Source organism: Lynx canadensis, chromosome F1 (assembly GCF_007474595.2).
Source record: "Lynx canadensis isolate LIC74 chromosome F1, mLynCan4.pri.v2, whole genome shotgun sequence".
NCBI lineage: Eukaryota > Metazoa > Chordata > Mammalia > Carnivora > Felidae > Lynx > Lynx canadensis.
The window spans coordinates 27,910,120-27,935,397 of NC_044319.2; the positions used below are offsets into that span (position 1 = coordinate 27,910,120).

Consider the following 25,278-nt stretch of genomic DNA (forward strand, 5'->3'; position numbering starts at 1 on the left):
TGGAGTAGATTCTCAAGTTTAGCCTAAGAATGGTACTGTCTACAATTGGGGGGCAGGGAGGGACTTAAAGAATCAAGTTTGAATCAGGTACATAGTCTCCTACCATTACACTTGCCCAAGAAACAGTCTGAAAACTAAAGAAGGTTCTCAGTGTTCTTTTGAGGGACTTATAACAAATTAGTAATAGCTATTATATATTAAGATAGTACCTGAAGTGTTAATAACTGTTATTTCTTCAGCATAAAAAATATCAACGCAATGGGAAGAAATCAGAACACATTTGTAGCAGAGCTACAAAAAGGACAAGTTTGCCTAGACAAGAGATGCAGATTTTAAAATTTTAAGTGTTTCCATCACCCTTTATTTCATTTTTTAAAGTGAAAATGAAATTAATTAAACAGTATAGCATCATGTCATATAAAGGTCTTTATAAATTGGAAGATGTATTCAGTTGTCCCTTAACCGTATCTGCCCACTTGTTGGCCTGACCTCAGGAAAATGCCGTTCCCCATCCCCACCCCATGGTCCCTGTTAAAGGAGTGACCTAGACAGCCATGCTTCATTATATATTCTTTTCAGGGATCATCCATACACTGGGTTGAGCCAAGCAAGTTTATTCTCTTTGTGCGTTTAAGTCACAAAGGGGAAGTTACTAAGGTGAAGTAAGCCAGAAGCAGAGGCAGGGGGGATGGTGGCTGAGCTCTCCATCGGAAGTCCTCTCGTTCCCAGTCTCCTGTCGTAACAGTCTGAAATGCATTCTTACAATACCCACCCCACCCCTCTTTTTCTCTTCTGCTTGTTAGACGGTGCTGTTTTTTTGTTTTTGTTTTTGTTTTTTGTTTGTTTTTTTACAATCAAATAATCCCTGACTTATTATGTGTCTCTCTCTACTTCAAACGGCTAAAAGTCAACAATGACATACAGAGATAAGAGGTGAGTCTACCACTGTGTATTGTGTATTTGGGGAGAGAAGATACATGAGCTAAATTGAATGAAGAGTTATTTTTAGTAGTACAGCACTTTGAAGAGTCCTCTGTGAGGTATTTTCCCTAATGTGACATTCAATTAACCAAGCCTTGTCATTTCTACCTAAATATTTTTTCTTATCCATTTTCTCTCCACACTCATAGCCATCACTTATTTGGATTATACTACCCTCTTAGGCATTATAAAAAGGTGTAAGGAAACTTGCTTTTTTATTATTTTTTATTTTTTTAATGTTTATTTTTTAGAGAGAGAAAAAGTGGGGGTAGGGACAGAGAAAGAGGGAGAAAAATCCCAAGCAGGCTCTGTGCTGTCAGTGCAGAGCCTGACATAGGGCTCAACCCCACGAACCATGAGATCTGAAATCAAGAGTTGGATGCTTAACCAACTGAGCCACCCAAGTGTCCCAGGAAACTTGCTTTTTATAGAAAACTCAAACTCCACATCTCAACATAAAGACCTCATGTCTTCCCAGTTTTCTCTTTTAACATTCACCTTCCCCTTGAAAACCCCTCCCTAATAATCCTTGCTTCCACCAGAAAAGAACTAGTTTCCTAGGGCATTGGTCCCCTTCTTTAAATTACTCACAGCACTATTGAATTGAGGCTGAAGTAGTTATATCGCTTTAGAAAAAGGCTCAGAATAACAGGAAAAAGCAAAGAATATACTAAGATGTAACTTACCTATTTTTAGCTAACTAGGTAGGGCGTGCAGTTTTTATTCAACCAATATGATTGAGCAGTCTCTGTCGTTATCACTGTGCATATATTTAGGATACTCTCCTGCTCTCAAGAGGCATATGGTAGTACAAGCGTGCTAACTGTGGTGTCAGGGGTAATACGTGATGGATGAGAGCATAAAAAAGAAGCACCTAAATAGTATTGGGGGAAGGAAAGTAGTGAAGATTTCAGTGAAGTTCTGCCTAAAAAACTCAGCCCTGAAGAACAAATAAGAATTAGCAAAGCATGAAATTGGGGGAAGGGAGAGGGCCTTGAAAGTCTAAGAAAGTGCAAAAGACAAGGGTACAATATGAAAATGTGAGGGGTTTCACCCTATTTATGCTCAGGTGACAGACTCTATCTTCCCTACAATCCAGAAGAGGCTGCAAGCACACCAGGACTTCTCTGAATCTGCGCCAAAGAGAGAGAGGTATTCAAGGCAGGAGTTTCCTTTCAGTCAACAGCAACCTCAGCTTGTTTTCCGACTCGGAACCCACATCTTCATCCCAGGTGGCTAAGGCCAGTAGAATCCTCCTACTGTAAGATGTTACTCTATGACTTTGATAAGGACAATATAGAATAGTTCATGATCTACTCAAGAGAAATGCTTCCTTACATTGCCAACATAAAGTCCACTTTCCAAAGACCCAAGATCAAAGGGAAACTGGATTTTTATATCTTTAGGCATTAACTAATGGCATGAACTATGCAAACTCATTTCTAAATGACAGTTCTCTTTATAGAATGAAAATCAAGTTTACTTCCAATCTTTGTCTTGAGAACTGGAGCTTTAGAAAACTTCCTTAAATACAAGACAGTCATTAAAAGAAGGGAAGCAAATTAAGTTTCTAGAAATCTGTAAGACCAGTACTGTACTGTGGTTTTCCCTGAGCCGACCTTGCCACCCAAAGTCACACTGTGCCTAATTTCTAGAAACCCTAATCCTATGTTCAAGCTGATGAGTTATTAAATTTTCCCTTCATATGTATAAGGGACAAAAATGTATATAGTCCATAGATAGATATACAGTATATGCATGGTATTAAAATTTCAAGGGGGTAGATGGTTAGGGAAAAAAAAATCTGAAAACACTCTTTAGGGAGGGGAGAAGGACAAATTTGAGAAACACTGCTGTAGATTCTTCTGCCAAGTCAGGAAAACCTAAATTAATTCCAATATAGTGATAATTCAAAAATCCCTGGATGAAACAGAAGAGCATGGTGATTATATTTTTAACCAATGTACTTGTAAATGGCTACAATTCTCTGGCCTTTGTTTCTCCTAGCAGAAATTACTAAAATTGTTCAAGTGTAAAGAAAACTCTAGGATTAACTAGAAAAAAAAAAGGTTCATGAATCATCATTAAGTTTACGACACACAGAGTACAAACCAAGAAAGTAAATTTATTTAAATTACTAAAATAGCTTCTAAAGTCATTTACAGATCAGCTGCTACAATTATTTCTCCTGAAAGACATAAGTAACATTAATTTCTTTAAAATTATTTTGGTCAGCGAAACATTTAATAAAAACATTTGTTTCTCCATATAATATATGTGTATAAAATAAGCCTTTTCAAAAACTCTTGTTTTTAGAATCCTCTATAAATCAGATGACCTGACTTCTGACAGTCAGGAACAATTTTCAATAAAGGGTATAAATTTATGAATACGGGTTGTCCTAGTTGGAAGGAACCGGACCACACTCTACTACCAGGCATGGGAGGATCCTCAACAGGTGAATGATAAAGCCAATGACTGCCTCTAGTATTCTAAAAACAGTATTTTCATTTAAGGTTTGTAGAAATCAAAAAAAAAAAAAAGGTGTATCTAGAATCTTACAATTTTAAGAATAACAAAGCAGTCAACAGATGAGAAAGGTCAGTTATAGATGCCAGGTTACAACTGAAATACAACAGCGGTACAGGAATGCACAGTAGTACATCTCAACATTCTCCACATATGGTAAAGTTCGCTTTCTCTTTGGCTCGAGGCACTCTTAATAAAATTTATCACGTGCATAGTACATCTTTATATTTGTAGAACTGCACGCAGAAAATCAAATCCTTCTTCGATAGCCCAGGAAAGCCGGTTAACCAGTGATTTTCCAATTCCTGCGATTATATTTCTTAATTCAAAACAAAGGCTTCAGGATATGTCCAAAATAAACTGCTCTGAACTGACCACACCCTTAAGAGTCAAATGAACAAATATGCTAAATCTTATTATATACATGCTTTAAAATCCTTGGGAGGACCAAAAATTTCTTAAAGGAAAAGGACACGTGAAAAACAAACCCCAGCAGAATTCACTGAGAATAGAGTTCATATGGCTATACCTGAATGACCTAAGTCTCAGTGGCTTATTTTAAATTTCATCTTGAAGATTTTCCCCCTTACCTTCCTCATTCCACAATTTCTCCTTTTCCTTGCCTCCTTCTCCTGCCCTCCAAAAACAAAGAAAACAATCCAAACACACTCAGATGACCTTTCATTACTCTTGCTCCTAAAAGTGGAAACTGACTAAGGAACTCGCACCTAAATGATGGTAAAAGAGAATAATGGGAAAACCCACAGTTGCATTTATAGAGCTGCCTTACTAATAGCAAACTCTGTGAAAAATCTAACTTATAAACTTGGGAGGATTCATAGGAAGGAGCCCAATCCCCCCCAACCTGGTCTGGTCATAACACGGCAGTAATGATTCAACCCCGAGTCTAAACAGACTAGGGGACTGTGTGTAAGTTGTAGTCCTCAGAGATCATTAACGCAGATCTTAATGGAAACAGGGAAATGATTCTCTCAAATAACAGATAATTAGGGTGAACAAATGAGTTAGATGTTCCATGTTTACCTAAGAATTTAACATCCTTTAAAAAGAAACCAGTTCTTTCATAAAGAGCTCTGAATTCTGTCTCTGGTTACAAAGGCTGAAAAATTCTCCGAATTTGAGACATGATTTTGTCTTCTGTCACCCTTTATAAGCAGATGCCACTTTTCAGGGCATTTTCAGGTTGGACAGGCAGGACCAAGTGAGAAATACGGCTCCAGAGCCCACTCAATTTATCCGGGTCCATATGTTTGTGGGAGTTGGGTGTGTCAGCGTTGGTGAACTTGACTTTGAGGAAATCTCTCACTTTTTCTTCAATCTCCTTTAGGCCTAGACTGGTTCCAAGCGTCTCCTCCTCCAACAAGACAGTCAGGACTAAGGCTACATCTTTGAAGGCTGCATTTTCATGGTCACAATACTTATAGAAGATCAAAGTGGAGCCTGCAGGCAGTGACTCAAAGCGATGTACCACCGCTGCGTTCTGGCCATTCGTGAACCCATTGCTCAGTTCCCAGTCTACCTCTTCTTTGACAGTATCACTGTCTTGAGTAGCTTTGTCCGCCCCATCAATCCGGATGGCACGGACACTGTGGAAAGAAGAGTAGGCATCAGCAATTTGTTCACTCAGACACTTCAGTGCTTCTTCAGCATCTCGAGCAGCAGTGAGCAGCAGGATAGCAGGCTGAGGCCGAGGCTGGGAGCTATTCAGATGTCTTTCTAGGAATGTAAGGCTCCTTTTCCACAGCTTCTCATCTTGACCTTGGTACTTATTCATAAGTTGTTTCATCTGGTTCTGGAACTCTTGAACAGGAGTGGTTTTTACCTCAGGAGTACGAACGAAGAGAAAACTCCCGATGGCGAAAGAAGCTACTAGAACGAGCAGGCACCACCACTTCATCTTGACAAAAGATGCACTTTTGGGTTGTCCAGCTGCTTCTGCTCAGGAAAAAAAAAAAAAAGAAAAAGAAATGCCAGTGATCATTTTCTTAGATTCAAGGACAAACAACTTGTAAGACCAATATTAATTTCCATAGACATTAAAAGTGGAAGGAATTTAAAGAACGGAGCGGATAATTTATTTTCTTAAAGAAAGGTTTATCACATGTATTCAAGAAAATCTCACACCCCTAGGTTTTAAGTTATGTGTGTAAATATGCGTATGTCTCTTCAATGTCAAAATGATAAAAAGTCTTAGAGTAAAAAATAGAATTTAAATGTATGAAATGACATAAGTCAGAAATAAGATAATTTCTAAAGCAAAACTATTATTACTACTATTAATATTTGAGAGATAAACAATACTAAAAGGTTAATAATACTAAAATACAAAATAGATTTTTAAATTTAGATGCTCAGAATTCATGTAGCTGATCATCCAAGGTGGAATGTTTCTGAAGTATACAAAGGGATTAAAAAAGGATGCACTGTAAGTGAATATCTTCCATATATTATAATAGGTAGCTGTCCCTTTAATTGCAGATGCCTATCTTTTGTGGAATGCAAGTTAACACCAGTAAAATTGAGTTTGCAACTCATGGAGTGCCTGGGTGGCTCAGTGGGTTAAGTGTCCCATTTTGGCTCAGGTCGTGATCTCACGGTTCTTGAGTTCAAGCTCCAAGTCGAGTTTTGTACTAACAGTTCAGAGCCTGGAGCCTGCTTTGGATTCTGTGTCTCCCTCTTTTTCTGCCCCTCCTCCGTTCCTGCATGTGCTGTCTCTTTCTCTCTCTCTCTCTCAAAAATAAATAATAAACATTAAAAAAGTTGAGTTTGCAACTCATCCTTAATTATTATTGGCAATAATGATACCAATTACATTTACCTAGCACTTTCCAGCTTAATAAAGGACTTTCTCATATACCACTTCATTTAACAGGAAAACAACAATAATACTTTTATACCTTCTATTTATTTATACTACAGAGTTTTTAGAGAAATAGTTCTCAAAGTGTGACTGGTGGGTACCTTGAGATCATTCCAAGGAGGTCCTTGAGGTTAAAGCTATTCTCACAACATTAAGATGTTATCCGACATTTCCCGCCATGTGGACATTTGCATTGATGGTGCAAAGAAAGCAATGGTGGGAAAAACAACTGATGCCTTAGCATGAATCAGGGTAGTGCTAATACAGTTTTTGTATTGACACCCATTCATTTAAGGGTATCAGTGAAACTGCTTCATAAAGCAAAATTTTTCATTCAATTAATACTCAACTCTTGAGCACAAATCTTAGTATTTTATGTGAAGAACTGGGAAATATACCTAAAGTACTTCTGCTACCCAGCACAGCACAGTAGTTGTCTCGAGGAAAAGAACTCTGTGCAGCTGAGTTGAACTGAACTAGTACTTTTAAGAACAAGTGACAAAGAATGGTTAGTCAGACTTGAGTATTTGGCAGACATTTTCTTGAAGATGAACAAAGTAAGTCTGTTGTTTCTAGAAAAACAGCTGACAATATTTGTTGCCAATTACAGAATTCATGGTTTAAAGTGAAAATTAGGATTGTAGAAATACTGTATCTGCCACTCTAAGCTTGACAGCTCCTGAATACTTAAGAACTTTTGTCTTGAGATTGGTGGCGATATCAACAAATGTTATCTTTTTATACTGTATTAAAAATGTGTCAACATTTGGAAGATCTACATAACTTAGTGAACCAGTATTTTCCGAATGATCACTACATGATATTCCATTCAAAGTATAAGAAAGACCAATGCATTTTAAGGTAACAACATAAAAAGTTCATTAATATGGTCTCAGGTTTCACATTTCAAGTACCTTGTTGAGTTTATCAGAATATCCACAATTACCTGAAGACTATTAAAAATCTATATTATCAGTATAAAGCTGGAATGTGGCGTATACTGCAACCAAAACAACATGTTGTAACATACTGAATGAAGAAGGAGATATGAGAATCCAGCTCTATTTTATTAAGCCAGGCATTAAAGAGACTAGAAAATACAAGCAACTGGTCACTATTCTTACTAAATTATTTCAAAATAAATAGGCACTTTAAAAATTTTTCAATTTTGGGGCGCCTGGGTGGCGCAGTCGGTTAAGCGTCCGACTTCAGCCAGGTCACGATCTCGCGGTCCGCGAGTTCAAGCCCCGCGTCGGGCTCTGGGCTGATGGCTCCGAGCCTGGAGCCTGTTTCCGATTCTGTGTCTCCCTCTCTCTCTGCCCCTCCCCTGTTCATGCTCTGTCTCTCTCTGTCCCGAAAATAAATAAACGTTGAAAAAAAAAAAATTTTTAAAATTTTTCAATTTTAATTTCTAGGTAAATACAGACAGGTATAACACACACACACATATACATATATACATAAATATATATACACACACATGTATGTATACATATATACATATATACATATATATACACATATATACATATATATGTACATATATGTGTGTATATATGTATATATATTCTTTAGGTATTTATTAATTTTGCTAGTAGAAAGCGATATGAGACCAAAGCCTGAGAGTCACTGTGAAGATTTTTCTTAGTACTTATTCAGGACAATAAGGAGGCTTAGAGAATTAAAGAAACTTGCCCCAAGGCTACACAGAAGGCTAAAGTGGTCGAGTCTGTAGACTCTAAAACCCATGGTAATCCTATTATGTCATGCTCTGTGCCATCTTTCTTTTGATTCAGCAAGGTTCACTTGGTTATTATTAGTAGTGCTGCTTATTAACTTTTGCTCTTAGTCTTATGGATAGTCTTATGGATAATTGTTCTTAGTCTTATAGATGTTATTTCATATAGTTTGTCCTTAAAGAATTTCACTGCTAGTAAAATATATACTTTTTCCTCTTAAGTGTTTAAAATACAATTCTTCAAATAGCATTGTTTGCTGTCAAAAAAAAATTAAAACAATTATGAATGACCGGTTTCAGAAACTTGCTTATAAAAACTGAATAGAAAAACTTACTTTGGCTGGAAGTTGATGGAAACTGGTTTCCAAGTTCTGATTTCTGAATGCTGTCATCTAATGATAGAAGTAATAAAGACTTATCAATTTATGGTTCATAATATAAGTATTTCCAACAGAGAAAGAAAATACAAATTCTACCATGAGAATATGAGGCAGAAATCAGCCAGAAATAGAAGAAAAAGTGGAAGATCTAAGCACCCATTAGAATGACAGCTCCTTGAGACTCAAAAGTTATTTCTTTCATAATTATTCACAGCATGCCATGGTCTAGTATAAAGCATACTTTTAATACATTTGTTTTGTGAGAAAGCCTTAAAGTATTTGATCCAAATTTTTTAATGGAAGTGGTGAAACGTATAGCACAAAGTTAATAGAACAAAGAAAATAAGTACAACTAAAAGAAAATAAAACGTATTATACCATCTGAAAAACTGCCATATATTGAACTCCTGTCTGGTGATGATGCTGTAAGAAGGGGAAAAAAGGACAAAATATGGATTATGGATTATTGAGCTACTGGATAAGGGGTTTTAAGGTAAAGCTCAATCTTAATCCTACTTTCTACCTCAAAATGATTCAAATATTTACTCTGGTGCTTCTGATCATTTCAAATATCAGTAATATTTTTTAAATTATAGTACAAACTTTTCACCATTTCTATTAATAGACAATTCTGTTTTATTTAGGTTTGTGGTCAGATTTCAAAAATAATTTTCTCATGACTCCATCAAATCTCTACTTCTATCATTATTTTAGCAAACAAAATTATCCTAAATTTTTCCTTTTTCCCTCAGTGCTTCTTGGCATGACCACAGATTTTAATGTAAGAGAGAGAAGAAATGGAAGGGCAACTCTCAGAAGGGAGAGAGTTACTAATTCATATGACCTACATTTGCTAACACTGCCACCTATCACTTGCCTGGGATTTTATAACTTACGTATATATAAATGACCTTCCTGGTATTTACCAAGAGCTTTCATTTGAGAAACACAGGACTAACCTAGAGGTATAAAATTAGCACTGCTAAGGTATAGAAATAGCCTTATTTTTGCTTATATGACAAAAAATCTCAAATGAAACAAAATGACATCAACCTTAAGGCATACTGTTTCACAATTACTAGTGTAGCCTAGGAAATAACATCATTTAGAAACTTGTAACTTAGGTCACCAAAGTTAACAACTGAATTACTAAAACAAACAAGTAAATTCCATCAAGTGATATTTATCTTGAATACCTTACTCTATGGTTACAAAGATCAAATGAGATAGTATATAATATTATAATATAGTAATACATAACTATAATAATATAAAACTATAATACTGAATCACTAAATTCTATTCCTGAAATCATTAAATTATAATACATATTATAATATAAAAGAATCAAATGAGACATTTTATGTAACACATATAACATATAGCTACAATATATATTATACTGATTATAATATAAAACATTATACAGTTATTATATAACATGTAATATTTACATAACTCAGAGAACATCTTAAATTAAAAAAAAATTTTTTTTAAGTTTATTTATTTTTGAGAGAGAGAGAGAGGGGGAGACAGAGTGTAAGTGGGGAGGTGCAGAGAGAAAGGGAGACACAGAACTCAAAGCAGGCTCCAGGCTCTGAGCTGTCAGTACAGAGCCTGACACGGGGCTCAAACTCACGGACTCATGGACCGTGAAATCAAGACCTGAGCTGAAGTCGGCCACCCAACCAACTGAGCCATGCAGGTGCCCCAAACTTAAAATTTTTTTTAAATTAATAATCCCCTTTATAATAATATCAAAAAGGGGGCGCCTGGGTGGCGCAGTCGGTTAAGCATCTGACTTCAGCCAGGTCACGATCTCACGGTCCGTGAGTTCGAGCCCCGCGTCAGGCTCTGGGCTGATGGCTCGGATGTTTCCGATTCTGTGTCTCCCTCTCTCTCTGCCCCTCCCCCGTTCATGCTCTGTCTCTCTCTGTCCCAAAAATAAATAAAAACGTTGAAAAAAAAAATTTTTTTTTAAATATCAAAAAGAACTAAATATAAGGAATTAACTTATTAGCAAAGAAGGTAAAAGACTTGAACACTGGAAACTACGAAATACTAATAAAAGAAATTAAAGCTGACACAAATAGATGGAAAGGTACCCCATGTTCATGGATTGGAGAATTAATATTCTAATAATGTCTAGGGGAGCCTGGGTGGCTCAGTCGGTTAAGCGACCAACTTCAGCTCAGGTCATGATCTCATAGTTCGTGAGTTCAAGCCCCACGTTCGACTCTGTCCTGACAGTTTGGAGCCTGGAGCCTGCTTTGGATTCTGTGTCTCCCTCTCTCTCTGCCCTCCCCTCCGCCAACACACAGTATCCCACTCAATACACATTAAAGCAATCTATAGATTCAGTATAATCCTTATAAAAATTCCAATGGCATTTTTTACAGAAATACAAAACAATCCTAAAATTCACAAGGAAACACAAGAGACTCCAAATAGAGAAATTCTGAGTAAGAAGAACAAAGCTGGGTGCATCACACTTCCTGACTTCAAAGTACCTTACAAAGCTAGAGTAATCAAAACAGTATGGTACTGGCATAAAAACAGACATACAGACCACCAGAAGAGAATAGAGAATACAGAAATAAATCCATGCAGATATGGTCAACTGATCTTTCACAAGGATACCAAGAATACACAATGGGGAAAGGACAGTCTCTTGAATAAACGGTGTTGGGAAAACTGGATATCCACAAGCAAAAGAATGAAACTGGGACTCTTATACCATACACACACACAAAAAATCAATGCAAAATGGATTAAATACTTAAACATAAGAACCCAAACCATAAAACTCCCAGAAAAAATGCAGGGAAAAAGCATCCTGACATTGCTTTGGCAATGATTTCCTGTATATGACACCAACAACACAGGCAACAGAAGCAAAAACAGACCATGTGATTACAGCACACTTGAAACATGTGATGAGTTATGTGATCAAAATCACAGTAAGTTTTACCTTGCACCTGTTAGGATGAGTATTATACAAAAGTCAAGAGTGAGGTATATGGACAGAGGATGTAGAGAAATGAGAACCCTTGTGCACTGTAGGTGGGAATACAAATTGCTGCAGCCAGTATGGAAAAAGAACATGAAGGCTCCTCAGAAACTGAAGGATGAAACTACCAATACGTCATGCTCCTCAGAAACTGAAGAATGAAACTACCAATACGATCCAGCAATCGCTCTATTGGATATATACCGAAAGGAACAGAAATTAGGATCTTGAAGGGATATCTGTACGCCTATGTTCACTGCAGTAACATTCATGATAGCCAAGACATGGAAGTAACCTAAAAGTCCACTGATGGATGAGTGAATAAAGAAAATGTGGTATATCCAGTTAACCCTTGAACAACTGTGCAGGTCCACTTATATGTGGACTTTTAACACACTGAACAATTTTTTGAAGATTTATAACAATTTGAAAAAACAGTCGAAATGCATAGCCTAGAAATATTTTTAAAAATTAAGAAAAAGTTAAGTATTTCATGAATACATAAAATATATGTAGATACTACTTTATCATTGACTACCATAAAATACACAAATTACAGTAGAGTTAAAATTTATCAAAATTTATGCACCCAGACTGTACATGGTGCCATTTGAAGCTGAGGGAAATATAAACAAACATAAATATGCAGTATTAAAATTTTTTTAATGTTTATTTTTGGGAGACAGAACATGAGCAGCTGAGGGTCAGAGACAGAGGGAGACACAGAATCAGAAGCAGGCTTGAGGCTCTGAGCTGTCAGCATAGAACCTGAAGTGGGGCTCGAACTCACAGACCGCAAGATCATGACCTGAGCTGAAGTTGGACACTTAACTCACTGAGCCACCCAGGTGCCCCTAAATATACAGTATTAAATCATAATTGCATAAAATTAACATATGTATATACTTTAATAATGCCATAATTGTTATAGAAGAAACCATCAAACCCAGAACAATAAAATCCTGCTGGAGAAAACTGTGTCCAGATGTGTGTTATAGGATTTACAACACAGCTGATCAAGGAAATCATGAGAGAGATCATGAATATGGCAGAAAGGTGGGGGTGAAGGGTATCAAGATATGGATTTTTTTTTTTTAATTTTTTTTTTCAACGTTTATTTATTTTTGCGACAGAGAGAGACAGAGCATGAACGGGGGAGGGGCAGAGGGAGAGGGAGACACAGAATCGGAAACAGGCTCCAGGCTCTGAGCCATCAGCCCAGAGCCCGACGCGGGGCTCGAACTCACGGACCGCGAGATCGTGACCTGGCTGAAGTCGGACGCTTAACCGACTGCGCCACCCAGGCGCCCCAAGATATGGATTTTAGATTTCACGACATACTAAAAAGCTAGAATAAGCAAAATAGTATGGTACTCACACAAAAGCAGACACATAGATCAATGGAACAGAATAAAGAGCCCAGAAATAAATTCATGATTATATGGCCAATTAATCTTCGACAAAGGAGGTGAGAATATAAAATAGGAAAAAAGACCATCTCTTCAATAAATAGTGTTGGGAAAACTGGACAGCAAAAGACTGAAACCACATCACCTTCTTACACCATACACAAAAATAAACTCAAAATGAATTAAGGACCTAAATGTGAGACCTGACACCATAAAAATCCTAGAAAAGAGCACATGTCTCTGACATTGTCCAGGCAACATTGTTTCTAGATATATTTCCTGAGGCAAGGGAAACAACAGCAAAAATAAACTGTTGGAACTACACCAAAATAAAAAAGCTTCTGCACAGCAAAGGAAACCATCAATAAAACTAAAGGACAACTTACTGATCAGGAGAAAATACTTGCAAATGACATATCTGATAAAGAGTTAGTATCCAAAATATAGAAAGAACTTATACAACTCAACACACACAAAAATAATTCAATTAAAAATGGGCAGAAGACATGAACAAGGAAGACATTTCTACAAAGATGACATACAGATGGCCAACAGGCACAGGAAAACATGCTCAACATCACTCATCATTAGGAAAATGCAAATCAAAACCACCAGGAGATATCACTTTACACTGTCAGAATGCCTAAAATCAAAAACACAAGAGGGGTGCCCAGGTGGTTCAGTTGGTTAAGCGTCTAACTCTTGGCTCCAACTCAGGTCATGATCTTGTGGTTCGTGGGACAGAGCCCTGTGCAGGCTTTGTGCCACCAGAGGGGAGCCTGCTTGGGATTCTCTCTCCCCTGGCCCCACCCCCACCCCACTCTGTGCCCCTCCCCCACCCCACTCTGTGCCCCTCCCCCACATGCAAGTACCTTCTCTCTCAAAATAAATAAACTTAAAGAAAAAAAACAAGAAACAAATGTTGGCATGGACGTGAAGAAAAAAGAACCCTTGTTGTACTGTGGTGGGAAAGCAAACTGGTACAGTCACTGTGGAAAACAGTAGGGAGGTTCCTCCAAAAATTAAAAATAGAACTACCATATGATCCAGTAATTCCGCTACTGGTTATTTACCCAAAGAATATGAAAACACTAATTTGAAAAGATATATGCACCCTATATTTATTGCAGCATTATTTACAATAGCCAAATTATGGAAGCAGCTTAAGTATACATCAATAGATGAATGGATAATGAAGATGTGGTATAAAAAAAAAAAAGTGGTATATATATATGTGTGTGTGTAAAAGAATAAAATCGTGCCATTTTCAACAACATGGATAGATCTAGAGAATGTAATGCTAAGTCAAATAAATAAGTCAGAGAAAGACAAGTACCACATGACTTCACTCATATGTGGAATTTAACAAAGAAAGCAAAGAAAAAAAGAGCCAAACAAAAAGATTTTTTTTGTTTGTTTTTGTTCTTTCTGTAATTTTTTTAAAGAATTTTTTTAAGTTTATTTATTTTGAGAGAGAGTAAGTGTAAGCAGGGGAGGGGCAGTGAGAAAGGGAGAAAGAGAATCAGAAGTAGGCTGAGTGCACTGTCAGTGCGGACGGAGCCCTATGTGGGGCTCAATCTCATGAACTGTGAGATCACGACCTGAGCTGAAATCAAGAGTCCACAGCTTAACCAACTGAGCCACTCAGGTGCCCCCCTGCCCCAAAAGAGACCCTTAACTGTTGAGAACTCATGGTTATCAGAGGGGAGGTGGGGGTGGGGGTGGTGAGTGACATAGGTGAAGGGGATTAAGGAGTGCACCTGCTGTGATGAGCTCTGAATAACTGCGGAGTCATTCTATACTGTACACCTGAAACTAACATAACTAGACTGCGTGTTAATTACACTGGAATTTAAAAAAAGATATGGGTCTTGGAGAAATTCAAAAGCTAACAAACACGCCAGAGGAATTAACAGAAGACAACTTGACGGAGAAGGTGTGATTCTCCTTGACGGAGATGTGGCATCATCTGATGCCAGCCGATGAGGAAGAAGATGTAGAAGCAGCAGCGGCAGAAAACAAACTGACATTAGATAATGCGGCCAGTTATTCAAGACTGCTTTTGACTCGACGACAAGGACCCTTTTATGATAGAGGTACTGAAACTAAAGGAAATGGTGGAAGAAAAACTGGAACCATATAGACACACTTTTAGAGAAATGAGAAGGCAAAAAAAAAAAAAAAAAAGTGAAACAGAATTTAAGTATTTTGGAGCATGCCTGCCTCCTGTTCCATGTTCTCCACCTTTTTGGCCTCTGCCATGCTTAAGACAGCAAGACCAACCCTTCCTCCTCCTCCTCAGCCTACTCAACACAAAATGACAAGGTTGAAGACCTTTATGATGATGCACTTCCACTTAATGACTAGTAAATAACCATCACGCAGCACAATGAACTGATCTGTTGCGTGTGTATGAGTGTCTTGGTGTGAAAATGTAATAAACTGTATGGCAAGAATTGTACGAAGTGTTTTTGTGTCATCATCTTCTCCTAAGTGTTCACTGTGTAGAACACTGTGTGCAAGGCTTGTACAGAAGAGGATAGCCTATCCTTACCCAGGCATAACAGGAGTGATAATCAATACAAAATTAATAAGGTTAGTTTTCTTACTGTTTATTAACTTTGTTTTCAAGGAATTATGATACCGTATACCTCTCTCTCTAAGTCATTGGAGAAACTGCCTGTCAGCCTATCATCACAGGTGAATGTTTTGTTTTGTTCTTTAAAGTAACATTATGTTTCCAAATACTGTATTATGAATCTGACTGTAATAGTGTCTGCCATAAAAATTTTATAATGATTCATTTATTAGTGTATCGATTAGGCTACTATGAGGCAATCGTATCGATTACACGAGGCCACCATAAAACAATCATACTGCTGCTTCTTCATTATCAACTCGTGACTCATTACACTTGCAAATAAATACAAATTGCTTTTTTACACTGCATTTTCATTTTTAATGCCTAGTGTTAATAATATGTATAAATCTACAGTGTTTTGCATCATAAAAGACAATATAGCTGTAAGTTCTGAAAATTCATTTTGTGAGGAATCTAAAATAGTCAAGTTCACAGAAGCAGAGAGGCGGAATGGTGGTTGTAGGAGGGAGGGGAAAGGGAAAATGAAGAGATTTTAGTTAAAGGTACACAGTTTCAGGTATACAAGATGCCTAAGTGCTAGCAATCTACTGCAAAGCATAGTACCTATAGTTAACAATACTGTACCATATGTTTAAAAATTTGCTAAGAGGGTAGATCTTATGTTAAGTGCTCTTATCATACACACACATAGTAATAAATAAAGAGGATGAGAGGAAACTTTTGGAGGTGACAGATACGCTAACAGTATAGACTGTGGTTATAGTTTTGCAGATGTATACTCATCCCCAAGCATATCAAGCCTGTAATACATTAAATGTATGCCAATTATACCTCAATAAAATGTTTTAAAAAGTTACTATATGAGGACACCAAGTAGAGGAACCAATAGTGAAAGAGCATGTGAAACATAATACAATTGTCTTAGAAAAAAATCCATCAAGAAAATGTTTATCTTGTATATCTTAATCCATGGTTGCAAAGATCAAATGAGATAATGTATGAAAATTCTGTTAAGTGCTCTTCTATGATGATTTTAATGATAAAGAATAGCTAAATAACAGTTACTATCTAACATATGTAATATATATAAAATTCATAGAACACAAACTTGTAAGCAGGGTATATACTGTTCAGGCAGACAGCATTCTCTAAGAGGTAATCTCTATCCCTCTTCTTATTAAAAATATGATCAGAAATAGTGACAGAAATTCCTAAAAAAAACCAAAAACCAAAAAACACACCACATACATACACACACACACACACACACACACACACACACACACACCTTTTTAAAAGATAAAGCTTAAGGTTTTCCAGTCAGAAGAGTATGGTAACAATCACTCTATAAAAGTCAAGTGCAGAGGACATGAATCTTTCATAGTTGTTATTACTGATTATTACACAATATATTGTTAACAATAAATAACTAATCATTTAGTAATTATTTACTAATTAGTAATTATTCATTTGGTATTCAGACTTAAAAAGTTGTGTTCACATATATAACAAGATAATTAGAATAACCAGTCATAGGCACTATTGTCCCCACGTTAAAGGTAAGAAAAGGTAAGAAAACCTTAACAAAGGTTAAGTGGCTTTACCAAGGTCACTCAATTAGTAAATAGAAGAGCTGGTACTGCAGCTCTAACTCCAAACTCTCCTTTGTATCTCTGCATTACTTTTATTTTATTTATTTATTTTATTTTATTTATTTATTTTTTTTTAATTTTTTTTTTCAACGTTTATTTATTTTTGGGACAGAGAGAGACAGAGCATGAACGGGGAGGGGCAGAGAGAGAGGGAGACACAGAATCGGAAACAGGCTCCAGGCTCTGAGCCATCAGCCCAGAGCCTGACGCGGGGCTCGAACTCCCAGACCGTGAGATCGTGACCTGGCTGAAGTCGGACGTTTAACCGAATGCGCCACCCAGGCGCCCCTATTTATTTTATTTTTATTTTTTAATGTTTATTTTTGAGAGAGAGACAGAGCATGCGCAGGGAGGGGCAGAGAGAGGGGGAGACACAGAATCCGAAGCAGGCTCCAGGCTCTGAACTGTCAGCATAGAGCCCAATGTGGGGCTCAAACTCACAAACTGTGAGATCATGATCTGAGCTGAAGTTGGCTGCTTAACTAACTGAGCTACCCAGGCATTCCTCTGTGCTACTTTCAGAGACAGGTTCCAAAACATGTATATCAATGAGGTACAGACTCATAGAGGCCTGACCTCTCCCTAGATACTCTTCCCTATTCTCACTGTTTTATTACCTAGGAAACAGGAAAAATAAAGACAGTGATTCTATCTTCTCCAAAAGATTAGAAAACAGGCAGAAACCCAAACTGGGACCTGTCTACCTAAGGAACTGTGCTATCATGGGTTGACAATAAGGATGTGAAAGTCCCAGGTTCGTGAACACCTAAATCTAAAAATTAATTTTTTTCTCACTAAAGAAGATGGAAATATAAACTTAATGAAATAATGAAATTATTAGAATGCTAAGCAAAAACCATTTTAAATGATCTTGGATTAAAGAGGAATCTGTCAGTCCATATGAAAATCACTGCAGGCCTCTACTTTCACTAAAAATATTTTCACGTTCACTGTTCTTAAAGTTCTTATGTAGCTAAAGGTCTAAAAAATTCTGTTATCTGCACCTCAGTGTGCAAACTTCTCGCATATAATTTCTATATAATTCTCAAAGCTCTGTATATGTAGTAGATGGCTATCAATCAGTATGCAGATATTTAAGCCATAATAAATACACTAAGACAAAGCAGGGACGCAAACAGACTAAGCCTTACCTATTAATTTAGCAACTAAAAAAATCTATTCCTGCATTCTAATCAGATCTTCAGTATAATTATTTTCCCTTCTCCATTGCATTTGCACAATGTCTTATCAGAGGAAACAAAAATTATATATTTTTGGTAACAAAGTGTACTATAGTTACCTGGAAGAAATATATCTGTTATCAATTACCCGGAATGTATAGTGAAGAACTAAGAAATAAAATAAGAACTGAGTTTTTCATAGAAAATATACTTAAACTCATCCATTTTTACTTCCAACAGTTTATTTCTTAGATCTTCAAAGTAAGTTTTAATTTTGATACTGGTCACAAACAAAATCCTAGTAAGCTAAATAATATTTGCTTTCCTAACTATAATAGGTCAGGAAGAGCAAACTGTAAGAAGAAATAGTTTTCTAACACCAGGTACATACAACAATAAGGAATGACAGCCAACAATAAGGCAAGGACAGAAAGTTTTTTCAGTTTTAGACTGAAGAACTCACATGTGGGGTAAAACTTCAACTGTTGGGAACAATGAATTATGACCACCACTACTTTACTGATGGTAAAATAAAGCCACAGAGGTTTGTTTACACAAGCTAACTTTGTCAATTATAGTTAGTCATTTTTTGAGCAAGAGATGGAGCTTTATTTTTTTTTTTAATGTTTATTTATTTTTGAGAGAGAGAAAGTCTGAGAGTGAGCAGGGGAGGGGCAGAGAGAGAGGGAAACAGAGAATCCAAAGCAGGCTCCAGGCTCCGAACTGTCAGCACAGAGCCCAATGTGGGACTTGAACTCACGGATCGTGAGATCATGACCTAAGCTGAAGTCAGATGCTTAACTGACTGAGCCACCCAGGAGCCCCTTATATTATCTAAATAAAAGAAAAGGATGGGGCACCTGGCTGGCTCAGTTGGTTGAGCGTCCGACTTTGGCTCGGGTCATGATCTCCCGGTTTGTGAGTTCGAGCCCCGTGTCAGGCTCTGTGCTGACAGCTCAGAGCCTGGAGCCTGCTTCCGATTCCGTGTCTCCCTCTCTTTCTGCCCCTCCCCCGCTCATGATCTATCTCTCTCTCTCTCTCTCTAAAATAAATAAAACATTAAAAGAAATTTTTTTAAATAAAAGCAAAGGAATACCAAATGACCTTGAGATTACTGTGGTTAGAGTATAAAGAAGGGATAAAGGTGAAGGGTAACTTAATTTTTTTTTACACGGTCAAGGTTTAATGTGGAAACTGCCATAGAAATTACGATAGACACTGAATTCAAAGCATGATTATTTCATCACATCTATATATGGTATTTTTCAGATTCTGTGACACTTAATCCATCCTCAACCTAAACAAGAAAATACTATTTGTAGATTTCATCCTTTATTACTTAATATAATGGGTATGCAGAATTTCTCTGATTATTTACATAAAAGTAAATAATGTCTGCTACAAATAAAAAACAGGTATTGTCAGGGGGGCGCTGGGTGGCGCAGTCGGTTAAGCGTCCGACTTCAGCCAGGTCACGATCTCGCGGTCCGTGGGTTCGAGCCCCGAGTCAGGCTCTGGGCTGATGGCTCAGAGCCTGGAGCCTGTTTCCGATTCTGTGTCTCCCTCTCTCTCTGCCCCTCCCCCGTTCATGCTCTGTCTCTCTCTGTCCCAAAAATAAATAAACGTTGAAAAAAAAAATATTTAAAAAAAACAGGTATTGTCAAAAGAGTCGAATTTCATTATCATTTACAGATTGGGCTGCAGCTAGATAGAACTGAAAACTTCATCCACTGGTTTTCTCCCAGCACTATTTACACTTAACACCAGACCATCTCCTGACATTCCAAGCAGATGGAAATATCTTGTAGTCATAGCTCTGCTTCAGTAATGAAATCACAATCTAAATGCCTATCTGAAGAACTAAATATTTTTGTATACTGAGTAATAAAGAAAAACAGCAAATATACGTGAAATTACTTCAGTAACAGGTAAAGATTTAGCAACTTACTTTGCATCTTAGTCCTTATTCTTGTGGATTGTTCAAACCATTCCTGAGGTTTTTTTTGATATCCCGAGCCTAAAGCAAATGCATATACCAAGATATCATTTCAATATTTTGAAAACGTATACCATACTCCTGTTAGAAGGTAAATTTAGGGGCGCCTGGGTGGCGCAGTCGGTTAAGCGTCCGACTTCAGCCAGGTCACGATCTCGCGGTCCGTGAGTTCGAGCCCCGCGTCAGGCTCTGGGCTGATGGCTCAGAGCCTGGAGCCTGTTTCCGATTCTGTGTCTCCCTCTCTCTCTGCCCCTCCCCCGTTCATGCTCTGTCTCTCTCTGTCCCAAAAATAAATAAAAAACGTTGAAAAAAAAAAATTAAAAAAAAAAAAAAAAAAAAGAAGGTAAATTTATCAGAAAGGTAAAACAAAGTTGGGGAAGAAAACAATAAAAGCAATAGGTTCAGAAGTAAAAGATAATGTTAAAGGATCACACCAGTGAAGGATGAACCACTTCCTATATAGCAAAATAGACAGCAAATAAATATATAATCACCTAATAGCAAAACTAGGTACCAATCCTTTGTTCTCGTCTATGAGAATGACTGAGTTCAATAGTACATGAACTTGGTTTCAATGTATTTAAGAAGAAAAAAGTTAACCATTTACTCTTGCAAATAAGTTACTTTAGGTAAAATAATCCTGAACACATTTCCACATCACAGAGTAATTATACACATTTGATACTAATGTGTGGTGGATTAAAAGGCAAAGAGGCTAAAATGACTTAAAATCCTATTCAAACGTTTTGTTGGCAGAATAAGACAAGGTCAGAATTGCTTGACTGATAAAAGAACAGACAACCAACCACTTACTTAGCACTGAAGGTTGCTTATCAAGAGTTATGAAGTCTCGACCTATAACAGAAAACAGAGATAAGGTCATGGAATACTTGGAAATAAGAACAATGAAAATACTGCATAGACATTATGCTTGTATACTATGGATACTATAAACCAAAAAATCACCACAAAAATCAAACCTTTCTTTCATCAGTCCCAAACATATATACTATATTCATTGTTTTCCCTTTTCTAAGCATCAAAGTGTTCAGGAATTGGATAATAAGTCAACTTTAAAATCAATACCATCAAAATAATGGCAGCACATACTAAATGTCAGGTATCAAGTATAATTTTACTTAATTCTCACACTTTATGTGGTCAGCACCATTATTCCCATTTTACAAATATATGGAATATATATATACATATATATACATACGTATGTATATACATAATATATAGAAATAGTATACATATATATGTAATATGGAAGTAGTAAAGCTCAGATACAAACCCACGCAGTCCATATATGTTATGCTATATACTGGTGTATATGGCATATACTATATAAGCAATTTTGTGGACATTGCAAAGTAGTTATGAAGTGAAAGTTATGAAGTAAAAAAAGTAGTTACTTTTTTGTTTTGGGATGGTATTTAAGGACAAATGGGATGATTAGAAATGATATTTCAAACAATTATAACAAGGGAAATTTCTAAATCTGTTCTGAAGAAATGAGTTATTTCTACCCAATGATACAAGTATTATTGTAAATTTTTCAAATTTATTTTTTCTAAATACAAATGTAATATATACATGCTAACTGTAAAAGAAACATAACATTCTGAATTTTTTTAATGTTTATTTATTTTTGAGAGAGAGAGAGACAGAGCATGAAGTAGGCAGGGGCAGAGGGAGAGAGGGAGACACAAAATCCAAAGAAGGCTCCAGGCTCTGAGCTCTCAGCATAAAGCCTGATGTGGGCTCGAACTCACAGACCGCGAGATCATAACCTGAGCTGAAGTTGGACACTTAACCGACTGAGCCACCCAGGTGCCCCAAGAAATAGAACATTCTAGAAATGTGTAACTTAAAAATTCATAAATATCTACTAAGTGACTACTACACACAGGAATACCATGTTGAATAAGACATATGAATATTCTTCCAGATTTGTTTTCAGTCTATCCCAACAAAAGAAAAACAGTAGACCTGTTTTTTAACATGTCTTTCATTGATTTGAAAAAGTAGGCTTCATGCCCAGTGTGGAAGCAAACCTGGGGCTTGAATCCACAACCCTGAGATAAAGACCTGAGCTGAAATCAAGAGTCAGACGCTTAACTGACTGAGCCACCCAGGAGCCCCAAGGAGTAGTTTTAAAAAAACACCTCTGATGTAGGGCTGTATCTTATAATCGAGGGTATATCATAGTTTAACTGGATGATTTTTCTTTTTCAGTTATACAAAAAATAATGGCATCTTAAATTCAAGGATATATACCTCGATCACCTATTCATTAGTATACAAAGTATTCACTTTTCATAATTGTATGCATGTAGCATAATTTATATAGAGAGATACATTTAAGAGCTTCCAAATATCAAAGATTTAGAATAACAAAGGGCAAACATATAAGATGATTCAGCAAGTAATTTTCCACAAATGATTTTTTAATTTTTTGTTTTTATGTTTTATTCTCTTTGTTGAGAGACAGAGAGTGAGCAGGGGAGGGGCAGAGAGAGAGGGAGACAGAATCCAAAACAGCAGGCTCCAGGCTGCCAGCACAGAGCCCAAAGCAGGGCTCGAACCCATGAACGTGAGCTCATGACCTGAGACAAAGTGGGATGCTCAATCGACTGAGCCACCCAGGTACCCCACAAAGGACTTATTTTTGTGTCTCAGTGGCTTTTATTTTATCTCAGTTTTATCCCAGAACCTGCTAAAAACTAAATATATATAATGTGAAATATGTGGAATTATATAAATACAATGATTAATAAAACAGATTTACAAAGACTTTTTCTTTAAAAACAGTTTCATGTTTCAAGAAAGGTGATGTGGAAGGAAAAAAAAAAAAGTCCTTGAAGATTTTACATACAAGGATATTTTAGATTGATTAATAATTAACTCAAATTCTGGGACTTAATTAAACATGGGAAAGAGGGGCACCTGGGTGGCTCAGTTGGTTGGGTGACCGACTTTGGCTCAGGTCATGATCTCACGGTTCATGGGTTCGAGCCCTGCGTCAGGCTCTGTGCTGATGGCTTGGAGCCTGGAGCCTGCTTCGGATTCTGTGTCTCCCCCTCTCTCTGCCCCTCCCCTGCTCATGCTCTGTGTCTCTCTGTCTCTCAATAATAAATAAATGTTAAAAAAAAAATTAAAAAAATAAATAAACATGGGAAAGAAACAGCATCATTTCTGCTTAACCTAAGAAAATACATATCTACTTTAGATAATCTGCAAAGTACAGAAAAAAAAGGAAAAGAAAAATATCACCAATTATTCTACCATTCTAAACAAATGATTGTTATCAGCACTTTAGTATATTACTTTCCAATCCTTTCTTTTGTTATATTTTTTCAACGTATTGTGAAAATTTTCAAAATTGTAAGCAAGGCTATAAGATTTTGATATACACACCACCTAGCTTTCCATTAACTTCTTATTATACTTTGCTTTATCACTTGTTTATTCATCCTTCCAAACTTTTGCAATAGAGCTCAAATCATACTGCATATAAAATTTTATATCCTTATTAGAATATGTCCATGTAAGTAGGCTCAAACTACGTTAGTTAATTAAACTAAGAATAGTCAACAAATTTATATGGCAAACAAGGACATTCAACAAGTCACAGAAAGCAGATTTCTGTTTTTAAATTCGAATTCAAGGTTGAGTACACAGATGAAGCAAATTCAAGATGCAGGATGAGTTTTTTAGCATTCACTATACCTCTTTTTCAACACTTTACATTAAAAGAGAATCTTCAAAAATAAAAACGGCATTTGACCACACACACACAGGTAGAATTTCAAGAGTTTAAAACATGGTTTTACTTACTTTGTGATGACCGCCAAAGTGATTCTGGATATTGACTTAATTTCGTAGTTTGATCTGAAAGAACAAAAGAAATAAAGTGCACTATAAAGCATATTGTACTTTTTAAACGCATATTTTACCAAGAGAACAGTAAGTAATCAAAAGAACAAAAATATTCAGTAAAACCCCAGGGAATTCAACACTTGGGGCAGTGTTGAATATTTAATTTTTTTATTTTAAGTAGGCTTCATGCTCAGTGTGGAGTGCAACGCAGAGCCCAACCACCCAGGTGTCCCAGGAACACATTTTATTTTTTTTAAGTTTCTAAAGAGCCATGTTGTATCTAAAAACTTAACTAAATAATTATCTTTTCCCTAACGACTTTCTAAAGAAAAAAAATAGAAGATGTAGAACATGACGTGAGGTAAGGAAGATAATGAAACCTATGAGTTGGGGAACACTTTGAAAGTTTATAATGGATCTTCTTGAAATCATTAATACCCATTTTGCCACAAATTTTTCTTGTAAATGGTTAATATGTTACATATTTTAGCCTATTCTTTAAAAACTTATTTTCATATAAAAGTGGAATTTATAACTAACTCTGTTCAAAAGTGATCAGATTGTTAACTCGGAAGTAAAAGCATTTGACACATCCAGGTGTGGTAGCTAAATATTTTTGTTAGTGTACTCCTATTATTAAAAAAAATTTAAGCATTGATTTCTAAAACATATTTCTTTTTAATTAAAAAAATGCTTATTTATTTTTGAGAGAAAGAGAGAGAGAGAGAGAGAGCGAGTGAGCATGAGTGGGGAAGGGCAGAGAGAAAGGGAGACAGAGGATCCGAAGCGGGCTCTGTACTGTCAGCACAGAGCCCGATGTGGGGCTCTAACTCATGAACCATGAGATCATGACCTGAGCCGAAGTCTGACACTTAACTGACTGAGCCACCCACGTGCCCCTCCAAAACATATTTCTAACATTAAATACGTGTGTTATTGAAATAATGTATTAACTAATGTGTTGTATCTATTATAAAACAAAAAGACATTTTAATTGGATGAAATAAAATATAAATACACATGAAATTCTAATA

The 25,278-nt window shown here is 36.5% G+C and overlaps 1 protein-coding gene across 2 annotated transcripts in view; it reads right to left on the reverse strand.

The window, feature by feature from the left end:
• Positions 1–3,086: 3,086 nt before the first annotated feature.
• The window catches only part of TOR1AIP1 (torsin 1A interacting protein 1), a 44,684-nt gene continuing 22,492 nt past the window's right edge, over positions 3,087–25,278 (reverse strand). For both annotated transcript variants that reach the window (XM_030302810.2, XM_030302812.2), the window contains 6 exons: positions 24,203–24,256; positions 21,173–21,214; positions 20,312–20,380; positions 8,888–8,932; positions 8,465–8,521; positions 3,087–5,466 (listed from right to left, as the gene is read on the reverse strand). In XM_030302810.2, the coding sequence (XP_030158670.1) occupies positions 4,679–5,466; positions 8,465–8,521; positions 8,888–8,932; positions 20,312–20,380; positions 21,173–21,214; positions 24,203–24,256 (1,055 nt within the window). In that variant the 3' untranslated portion in view covers positions 3,087–4,678. The remainder of the gene's footprint in view (positions 5,467–8,464; positions 8,522–8,887; positions 8,933–20,311; positions 20,381–21,172; positions 21,215–24,202; positions 24,257–25,278) is intronic.